Source organism: Cyprinus carpio, chromosome A17 (genome assembly GCF_018340385.1).
Source record: "Cyprinus carpio isolate SPL01 chromosome A17, ASM1834038v1, whole genome shotgun sequence".
NCBI classification, from domain to species: Eukaryota; Metazoa; Chordata; class Actinopteri; order Cypriniformes; family Cyprinidae; genus Cyprinus; species Cyprinus carpio.
Genome location: NC_056588.1, coordinates 915,800 through 927,156, shown reverse-complemented (window position 1 = coordinate 927,156; position 11,357 = coordinate 915,800). Strand labels below are relative to the sequence as shown.

General features: G+C 37.0%; 2 protein-coding genes across 8 annotated transcripts in view; both read right to left on the bottom strand.

Moving 5' to 3' along the window:
- The window catches only part of adss1 (adenylosuccinate synthase 1), a 14,546-nt gene extending 8,851 nt beyond the window's left edge, over window positions 1-5,695 (bottom strand). The window contains exons 1-2 of the mRNA XM_042773451.1: window positions 5,287-5,695; window positions 3,818-3,920 (exon numbers count right to left, since the gene is read on the bottom strand). Coding sequence (XP_042629385.1) covers window positions 3,818-3,920; window positions 5,287-5,475 — 292 coding nt within the window. The 5' untranslated portion in view covers window positions 5,476-5,695. The remainder of the gene's footprint in view (window positions 1-3,817; window positions 3,921-5,286) is intronic.
- Window positions 5,696-6,510: 815 nt separating this feature from the next.
- The window catches only part of LOC109078700 (inverted formin-2-like), a 33,957-nt gene continuing 29,110 nt past the window's right edge, over window positions 6,511-11,357 (bottom strand). Inside the window, exons 21-23 of one of the 7 annotated variants that reach the window (XM_042773445.1) lie at window positions 10,341-10,915; window positions 9,026-9,079; window positions 6,511-7,141 (exon numbers count right to left, since the gene is read on the bottom strand). In XM_042773445.1, the coding sequence (XP_042629379.1) occupies window positions 9,027-9,079; window positions 10,341-10,915 (628 nt within the window). In that variant the 3' untranslated portion in view covers window positions 6,511-7,141; window position 9,026. Of the gene's footprint in view, window positions 7,142-9,025; window positions 9,080-10,340; window positions 10,919-11,357 lie in introns of those variants that run through there. The other 6 variants (XM_042773443.1, XM_042773444.1, XM_042773447.1 and 3 more) reach the window with 6 other exon arrangements.

Here is an 11,357-nt window from a genome sequence, read left to right as displayed (position 1 = left end):
ATTCTTCTTCATATTTTATAGCATATGTTTCTGAGTTAAACAAAAACCAAGTAATTGCAATGATACATAATACAACACTCGGTTAATCTTTGTAACGTAAATCTCCTCAGATGACATAGACGCCTGACAACTTTGTTGTTGTGATTAACGTAAACACGCAATTCATACTTTGCAGTCACGTGACTACCATGGATACCTGGGGCACGTTCAAGCTCACACCGGTGCGCAACGGTTTGCTACGTTTTCCGGGTTGAACGACACGTTTCCTGGAAACGGTGTGCAACGGTGTGCAACGGGTTTGAGATGCGTTTTTCTCTTGTTTGGTGGGTGTGTCAGAAATGTCGGCCCAATCAGCGGCAGCATGTATATAAACCACGCGGTATTAAAGAGACACCTCGCACAATGGGTCCTAGTAAAGTATTTTACAAATGTGTCCGCTGCAGCTCGGTATATATGCAACAATTGAAGACATTAGAAGACATGTTTGCCGTAAGAGTTTTATAGTAAAATATAGCATCTCACCATGATGATTGTAGTTGTTTATATTTTTAACTTCATTGCAAGGCAAGTTTATTTATATACCAAATTTCATACACAGTGGTAATGAAGTGCTTTACAAAAAATGAGAATGATAATTAATACAAGGTATTTAAAAATTAGAAACTAGAAATAAAATAATTTAAATTAGAATTGATTAGCTACCAGGAGATAAAATAGATGTGTTTTTCAGTCAGAATTTGGTAAGATGTTCTCTTTCATTCTGGACGGCAAGGGCAGTGACTGTAACATCGAGGGTACTTTGCAGTATTAAACAAGTATTTATATCAATATCATCAGGCTCCGAAAATTCTTTCAAAAAGAACACAGAGAATGGCCTTCTCAGCTGCCATAGTTGCAACGCTTGCGTCATCACAACAGGGTGTTCAACACGCCACCGTTTCCGTTTAAAAAACGTTTTGCAACGTTTTGTCGGGGCTGAACGCAGCCCTGGCGGGCAACAAACGCTGACAAAATGCATCCAAGTGTGCATCCAATCGCACAACAACTATCTGCCATGCAGGCGACGATTGTTTACGCATCAAAACACCAACTTTTGTATATTAAAAACTTGCAACGTCCTGGCAAGATCCTATTAATTCATACTTTGTACGTACTGTAACGTCATAAGTACTGGCTGGGAAATACCGGGAAATACACATAAATACATACAGCCAGACGGAGGTACCGTGACCTAAGCCTAGAACGCCCTCTGCTGACGTTTTATCGTAGGCTACACGGACATGCTTTTCCAAAATGTGAAACTAATGAACCAGTCTGCACACTACTATAGGCTAACTTAAAATCAGAATCAGAAATACTTTATTGATCTTTATTGATATTGATATCTCGGGGGACAATTCTTGTGTCACAATTGATATGCACATCAAGACATTTAAAGGAATATAAATAATAATAGAAGTTAGTAAATAAACAAGTAGCCCATATACATGTAAAAAGTATAAATATATGCTATAAAATATGAAGAAGAATTATAAAGGACTATGGATATGCAGCGCCTACAAGATTTACATTACTGTATTAACAGAATTGAATTGATTGTGATGAACAGTACTAGTAAATAAATAGAAGCAGAACTGCAGCAAAACTATATTACACTGAATATTAAAACAGAGAATATTGCACAGAATGTGAAGTTTTACATTGCACTACAGTACAGGGTCCAGTTTTAATAACAAAGGGTCCATGTGTCATACATTTCACTATCTTGAGGCTACGAGTTAGTATCTTGAGGCCACGAGTTAGTATCTTGAGGCCACGAGTTACTTATCTTGAGGCCACGAGTTACTTATCTTGAGGCCACGAGATAGTATCTTGAGGCCACGAGTTACTTTATCTTGAGGCCACGAGTTACGTATCTTGAGGCCCTCGAGTTACTTATCTTGAGGCCACGAGTTAGTATCTTGAGGCCACGAGTTACTTATCTTGAGGCCACGAGTTTACTTATCTTGAGGCCACGAGTTACTTATCTTGAGGCCACGAGTTAGTATCTTGAGGCCACGAGTTAGTATCTTGAGGCGCTTATCTTGAGGTACGAGTTAGTATCTTGAGGCCACGAGTTACTTATCTTGAGGCCACGAGTTAGTATCTTGAGGCCACGAGTTACTTATCTTGAGGCCACGAGTTACTTATCTTGAGGCCACGAGTTAGTATCTTGAGGCCACGAGTTAGTATCTTGAGGCCACGAGTTAGTATCTTGAGGCCACGAGTTAGTATCTTGAGAGGCCACGAGTTACTTATCTTGAGGCCACGAGTTACTTATCTTGAGGCCACGAGTTACTTATCTTGAGGCCACGAGTTAGTATCTTGAGGCCACGAGTTAGTATCTTGAGGCCACAAGTTACTTATCTTGAGGCCACGAGTTACTTATCTTGAGGCCACGAGTTAGTATCTTGAGGCCACGATTTAGTATCTTGAGGCCACGAGTTACTTATCTTGAGGCCACGAGTTACTTATCTTGAGGCCACGAGTTAGTATCTTGAGGCCATGAGTTACTTATCTTGAGGCCACGAGTTAGTATCTTGAGGCCACGAGTTACTTATCTTGAGGCCACGAGTTACTTATCTTGAGGCCACGAGTTATTATCTTGAGGCCACGAGTTAGTATCTTGAGGCCACGAGTTACTTATCTTGAGGCCACGAGTTAGTATCTTGAGGCCACGAGTTAGTATCTTGAGGCCACGAGTTACTTATCTTGAGGCCACGAGTTAGTATCTTGAGGCCACGAGTTTATTATCTTGAGGCCACGAGTTAGTATCTTATCTTGAGGCCACGAGTTAGTATCTTGAGGCCACGAGTTAGTATCTTGAGGCCACGAGTTAGTATCTTGAGGCCACGAGTTACTTATTTTGAGGCCACGAGTTAGTATCTTGAGGCCACGAGTTAGTATCTTGAGGCCATGAGTTACTTATCTTGAGGCCACGAGTTACTTATTTTGAGGCCACGAGTTACTTATCTTGAGGCCACGAGTTAGTATCTTGAGGCCACGAGTTAGTATCTTGAGGCCACGAGTTACTTATCTTGAGGCCACGAGTTAGTATCTTGAGGCCACGAGGCCACGAGTTAGTATCTTGAGGCCACGAGTTACTTATCTTGAGGCCACGAGTTACTTATCTTGAGGCCACAAGTTAGTATCTTGAGGCCACGAGTTAGTATCTTGAGGCCACGAGTTACTTATCTTGAGGCCACGAGTTAGTATCTTGAGGCCACGAGTTAGTATCTTGAGGCCACGAGTTAGTATCTTGAGGCCACGAGTTACTTATCTTGAGGCCACGAGTTAATATCTTGAGGCCACGAGTTAGTATCTTGAGGCCACGAGTTACTTATCTTGAGGCCACGAGTTAGTATCTTGAGGCCACGAGTTAGTATCTTGAGGCCACGAGTTACTTTTTTGACTGAATTCTGAATTTATTTCTTGCAATTCTGACTTTTTTCTTTATAGTAATTCTGAGTCTATATCTTGCAATTCTGAATTGCTCTTGGAAATGTGAGTGTATATCTTGCAGTTGCTTAATATAAACCCATAACTGCAGGTTTACATCTCGATATTTCACTTTTTTCTCACAATTCTGATCTTTCTTGTAATTGCAAGTTAATGTCTTATGGGTTTCTATCTTACAATTCTGAGAAAAAAAAATTATATATATATATTTTTTTTTTTTGGAAACAAGCTTCCATATACAGTAAAAACGCCAGACACAACACTACATCTATCCACCAAAGTTACTGTAATCAGTCAGTTCTGTAGACTCTCCTCTCACCGATGAATGATATGCATTTGGTGCTGATGATTCCACTCGGGAGAAGATGGAAATCATACTCTTTCTCATCCACCACCACCGTGTGACCGGCGTTATTTCCTCCCTGTGACAGAAGAGCCACATGAACCTCGTGCAGGACGGTTTGCAGTCAAAGGACACCAAAAACTTTCTTATTTTCTCCAGAAGGGAGGCCTGGAAATGTGCCTCTGAAAGCATCCAGACGGCCGGCTTGCCCTTTCCTCAGACACACTGTGTCGCACCTGATCCACCAGCGAGGCTTATTTTCCACAGGACTTGTATCGCCAGCGCCGTGGCCTTCTCACATGTCCAGTAACGCTGGGAATGTGACCCGAGCTCTGCGAAGGGCAAGGAGGAATTCTGGGACTGACATTCACTCCGATTCAGACTCGTACAGCAACACGACTGAACACGCACCAATCGTGAGGAGTATTTTATAGTCATTTTAAAAACACTGCATGTGACTAATAATAATGATACTGAGTCCAAACAGGGCTGTAAACACTCAACAGACACACAGACACAAATAGATAGATTAAGAGTGATGACACGGAATATGTAGAGAATTAAGAACTGAGCAATATCATGTTTATTGCACAGCAAACTGTTAATATCAAAATCATTTGAGAAATGTGAGATTCGGAACTACATAAATAATAATAATAAACAATTATTTATTTTTTTAAGAAGTCACCTTTATTTGTATAGTGCTTTATACAATACTGATAGTATCAAAGCAGCTTTACAGAGTCAAACCGGAAAATAGCTCGTCAGTAAAGCAAGATTGAATTATTTAAAATGTATAATAATTTTTAATTGTGAATAAAAATGTATACATCAATCAATAAATGTGTTTATTTATTCATTTTAATTATTAATAAAAATGTATAAATAAATATTTGTTTATTTATTATTTTTTATTATTAATAATAACCTATAAAAAGATATTTATTTGTTTATTTATTCATTTTTAATTATTAATAAACCCTTATAAATCAATAAATAAATATTAGTCAATTTATTCATTTTTAATTATTAATAAATCCTTATATTAATTTATAAAATACATATTATTAATAAAAATTATATAAATAACTAAATAAATATTTATGACACATGCATACTTTGCTATAATTATAGCTATGCATAATTAATACGCATAAATAAATATTTTATAAGTAATTTATTAGTATTGTTGGCAGTAGTAGTAGTGCAGCGTATTAAATTTGTTTTTATTTATGTCATTACAGAAAAAAATAATTAAGGATATTATTATCAAAATCCAGTTATAATATCAATTAGATATATTAACTAATTATTAAGATACATGTAAAATATTTATGCATTTAGTACAACCGATTATTCAAAGTCACATTCAGGCACTACATTTCATACAAAGAGTTACCGGTTATGATTTGTTATGAAGGTATTATTGTTTGACATTATATTACCTGACACCTGCACACGAGGTCAGACTCCGTCGCCAATAAATCAACAACTTTTCCTTTTCCTTCATCTCCCCACTGCGCTCCCAGCACCACCGTCACTTTGTTCCCCGAGTCGTGTCTCGCCCGTTTCTCCGCAGCTGACGGCGGGTTCGAGTAGCTCTTGTGGTCGTTCGCTGACCAGCCCGAAGACATCCTGCAGCGTCCGGAGCGGAATGAATATGATGACGGGCGGAACGGGCGGAACGGGCATAGAGCGCTTCGGAGACGGGCGGCACTGAACTTCTTAGACAGGATAAGGATAAATAATACGTATTCCGTTTTAACTATTTACTGCTTAGTAATTACTTTCCAATAATTCCAATAGTTTTTAAAGTTTATCCGCTCGGGTGTAAATTATTCAGACCGCTGCGTTAGAGCGCGCACTGTCACGTGACACCTGTTACTTTTCTCAGCGCTGGTCAGAGTTGACCAATCGCGATCGATGATGATGATTACTGGATGATAGTTTCTCAAAGCGCATTTCGTGTTGATTGCTGAGGCAGATCTTTGCGTGTGTGTCACTAACCAATCCTTGGGGTTCGTCGATTTAAACGATTGCACATGTAAGCGTACAAATGTTTCCATTAAGACAAAAAACGCCTTGATATTTAAATGCGTGAATGAAGGCTAGCCCAGAGACGCGCGCATGCGCAGACTAGAGTGCGCTTTTATTGAGTTACCAAGTCACTACTACAATGCACTATTGATCGGTTCGGCGTGTGCATGTGATGAAACATCAGCTGATACAATCAATACCCAGATAGCACACGAACATCTGCAAGAGTCATCAAGCATCTGCTCTATACAAACATCTGCTAGACGTCTTTCTATATGATTTAAAATCATAAACATCTTAAAGACATCTTCTAAACGTCTATATGACATCTGAAACGAGCACACATTAAAAAATATGACTTGCAGATGTAAATGCAGATGTTTTTGACTGATCCGGTCTCTAAGATTTTACCTGTATTTAGATTCAGAAGAGATGAGAAAGCACCATCAGTCTGTCAATCATTGTATGCGTTCAGAATTGCGAGCTTGGGATTGGCTGGCATGCATTTAGAGGCGGAGCTTACAGCTGAGGGCGTGTGCTTGAAGACGAAACAGCACGAATTAAAATTCTAATGCATTTCAAATTGAAATGAATGTGAGCTTGAGTGTTAATGAACAAACTTCAACACTGACTACACATTTTTTTTTATTATTTATATATAATTTAAAGATTTTCTTGATGAAAATACATACCAACATCAATATGAAAGTCACAGGGAATACTCAAATAAAGATACTAAACCGTCCACCTCAAGCGCAAAATATAATCCAGTCATTTTTATTACACTAATATTTTAGAGCTGGTGTAATGAACTAATACTTTTCACGGTTAATGCCAAACATCTTTAGGACATATAAAGTTTACATTCAGAGCAATATTAAGAGTTAACAGCAACTTATCTTAAAGGTTCCAGAAACAGACTGTTTAAAGGTTTTGAGAAACAGCAAAAATTCATGATTGATCATTTTTTTCTCTCCTCTATTAACCACTGTCTTATGTAAACAAAGTTTTTGTGTTATAAATGTATCTTACAGTGTGCAAATATTTAAAATAGTTTGGTCAAATCGAAAGATTTAGGATTTAAAAACACATTTCTTTAAGCCAAACTCAAACACACAGTGTATAGTGTGTATTTCTTCCTCTGCAGATGAAAGAGCGGTCAGATCTCATCCGGTCCATGGAGATCCGGTGGAATAATAGGATCACAGCAGGAACAGACTCAGCTTTTCCTTCTCCCCTTAGTTCTTCTTTTCCTAGAGCGTCCTGCAACATGAGGGGGAAAATAAAAAAAAAGAGTTTAAACTTGAGAACCAACATTTGATATATTTTTGATGTTATGTGTTTTAGGGGAAGTGTGCGGTGTATGGGTGCCGTCAGAATGAGAGTCCAAACAGTTGATAAAAACATCACAATAATCCACAGCACTCCAGTCCATCAGTTAACATCTGGAGAAGACAAAAGCTGAAACAAATCCATTAAGACATTTTCCATCTTAGAAATCATACTCTTAGAGTTCAAAAACAATCCATATGTGACCCTGGAGCACAAAACCAGTCATAAGGGTCAATTTTTCCGTAATTGAGATTTATGCATCATCTGAAAGCTGAATAAATAATCTCTCCATTGATGTGTGGTTTGTTAGGAGGACAATATTTGTCTGAGATACAACTATTTGAAAATCTGGAATCTGAGGGAGCAAAAAAAATCTAAATATTGAGAAAATCATCTTTAAAGTTGTTCAAATGAAGTTCTTAGCAATGCATATTACTAATCAAAAATGAAGTTTTGATATATTTATGGTAGGAAATTTTCAAAATATCTTCATGGAACATGATCTTTACTTAATATCCTAATGATTTTTGGCATAAAAGAAAAATCTATAATTTTGACCCATACTATGCATCTTTGGCTGTTTCTACAAATATACCTGTACTTATGACTGCTTTTGTGCTCCAGGGTCACAGATGCAATTAATTTTTTAATATCACGGCTGATATTTAGCAAATGCAAGTTCAACCTCTTAAACACCGCTGTCCAGAATAAACTGTTCTCCGTTAAACACAAACTATTTGATAATCTTTATTCTGACAGCTGCACATTTGGACTCATTTCTGAACTCTTTGCTTTGTTTATCTCTCATTCTTCACTGACAGACAGATTAAAGCCCTGTTTAATCATGACAACAACCCTGAAACATGTCAGGTCAAAGGTCACGCATCAGAATCCTCACAAACTTCTGCTCTGTCACTCATTTACAGTTATTCATCAAACATTTTGCAATGTGATTTACACTGCTTTTTACACAAATATACACTCTTCTGTTTGTGGTCAGGATGATTTTTTGGAAAAGAAATTACTTTTATTCATCAAAGATGCATTAAACTGATCAAAAGTGATCAAAAGTAGTAATTCTGTTTCAAATAAATGCTGTTCTTTTGAGCTTTCTGTTAATCAAAGAATCCTGAAAAATAAAATGCATCACAATTTTCACAAAAATATTAATGTTTCCAACATTGATAATAATCAGAAATGTTTCTTGAGCAGCAAATCATCATATTTTCATGATTTCTGAAGATCATGTGACACTGAAGACTGGAGTAATGATGCTGAAAATACAGCTGCACATCACAGAAATAAATTACAGATTAACAGATATGCAAATAGAAAACACTTATTTTAAATTATAATAATATTTCACTATTTTTACAAGTATTTTTGATCAATAAATGCAGCCTCGGTGAGCAGAAGAAACTTCTTTCTAAAACATTAAAAAAGACGCCAAACTCAAAGAGAATGGTTCTCATAATTAAGATGCTGGTTGAAACTGCAGACAGACAGAGGTCTTTTTGTTAACACAAAGAAACTGAATCAGTTATGAGACATAAATCTGATTTGTCACATGTTAAGAAATGATTCAACAGTCTCTCTTGACGGAAGAGAGGAGGTTTATTTGACAGACCGAAGACGAGAACAAACCACAGCAGATCCCCACGAGGTCAGGACGAGACAGAGGTTAATAACAGATCTGGACGACTAGTTAACACACGTGTGTGAGTAGAGAAGACTGGTTAGAGATCGATTAGGCGGCTTTGAGCGGACGTCCTGCTCGGTCCGGTTAGTTCTCTTCGGGGAGACATTTAAACCTACCTCACTGCAACACACATCCCTTTTTAGAGCGTCCATTCCCTCTGTTACCCTCCACTTCAGAGGGTCAAAGAAAAAGAGACACGCTGAAGACATGACTGACATTCATTTGATGGCTCTGTAGACATGACCTCGGCTCAGAGCGAGAGCTGATGCACTCAGGTCAGGCGTTTAACAGAATACAGAGCACAACACACACTAACAGTGTTACAGAACAGATGTTTCTGGAAGCGTCATTAGAAAACGACAACTATTGAATATTTAATAACTTGACGAGATGTCAAGAAAATGTCCAGGTCATGTTTCACCCAAAAATCTAAAAATCTAAATTTAGAACAATTAAGCCTTTTTCCCCCCAATGTAACATTGTAGAAATAAAAATTTGAATGGGATTTAAAAAAAAAAAAAAAAAGAAAAAAAAAACAAATAAAAATATATATTTGGATGGGTTGGGAAATAATAACTTGTAATATGTAAGAATTAATAAATTAAATTAAATACTGTGTGTGTGTGTATGTTTGTATATCTTGTGTAATAATATTTATATTCTATATAATGATAATTTATCATAATATTTTCCCTTTGGGACATTATAGTAAAATGAATTTGGGTTGGGGGGGATATGTAAAAATTATTAAAATAAAATAAACACTTGGCTGGTTTGAAAAAACAAAATAATAATAATAATAATAATAATAATAATAATAATATTATTATATATATATATATATTATATATATATATATATATATATATATATATATATATATATAAAATCTCACACACACACAGATACATACACACATATATACATATACATATATATATATATATATATATATATATATATATATATATATATATATATATATATATATATACATATACATATAGATATATATACATATATATATATATATATATATATACAGTATTTTTTAAAGATTTAAATGTAGTACTTGTAGTGCTTTGAACTGATTGAAGAAACAATGTAAATAACTGTGATAGAAAATTTTATAAATGTGATTTTGGAAAAGTAAGAACTTCCAGATTTTCTTTTATTACTCCTGTTTTTTAAAACTCCTATTGTCTTTTTATTTTTGGGATGAAATGTGACTCGGACATGTTTTATAATGCGTTTTCCAGAAACATCCCAGCGGCTTGACTTTAGCAAATCGATGTTAAACATTAAAATATTACGAAATAATATTTTAATAATAAATATTAGCTTTGTAAATAAAATGGTTACTGTGTTTGCAAACCAAAATATTAGCAATGCTGAAAAACATGACCTTTATTAGATATATGAATAGATTACCTTCATTACTGCCTTTTTTGTTTCTTTGTAAGAAATGTTTTTTATTCTCGGGTTTCAGGGGGGCGGGGCCTTCCGAGGGAGTGGGCGGGGCTTGTGACATCACTCCGTCGACATCATCACAGGCCTGCTGTCTTCCTGCCGACACATTAGCGTTGTCATCTGTGTGTGTGTTACTCGGCCGAAGCGGCTCGTCTTTATTCTTCACCGAGTCACAGTCACAGTCTGTATGAGCGGCGGCGGTGGATCCCGGAGTCACGTGATCGTCTGTAGACCTGACGTTATTTCCGTTGTGATTCTGGTCTGTGTTGGCTGTAGTAAGGCAGCTGGGTGACGTGTCGGCTGGTTCCTGAGGGGTTTGTGCTTGACTGAAGGCTGGAGGGTGGATCTCAGGGGACTGAAGCTCCGTCCCGTCTGAGGGAAGGCTCTCCGGTTCCCCGTTACCCGCTGAGGTCTCTTCAGCACTGGGACTGGTGCCGCAGTCTTTGGCCGGATCTCCTGGAGTAGAAACCGGGGCTGCTGGAGACGGTTCGACTGCAGATGATCCAGCTTCTTCTCCGGCAGACCTGACACTTGCTCTTGGACGAGAAGAGATCGGTTTGTTCAGAAGCAGAAGCGTGTGGAGAATAGAGATGAAGCATGAAGCAAAGCCAGCGCTCTTTTGAGGGTCTGTCGAGTTTTTAACTTACAAGATATAGACAAGTTCAGTGACAGACAGACAATGATAAATTCTGCTTATGTTGCTTCAGTTCACATGCAGCGTGCAGCTCGTGTTTGGGTAGCTGACATCAATGTCCTGCCGTGTGACATGCTCTAATTTTCCCAATATTTTACTATTTTTTTTTTCATTATTATTCATGTAGTTACTATAAATTGAGCAGTCCTTCCAATAATTAGTCGCACTGACCATCTGACATTCACTAATGAAGGTAAGTAGGTTGAGCTGATTTTTTCTGATAACAACAACAATAAAAATAATAATATACATTTTATGTTATATATCTTATATTATATTCTATA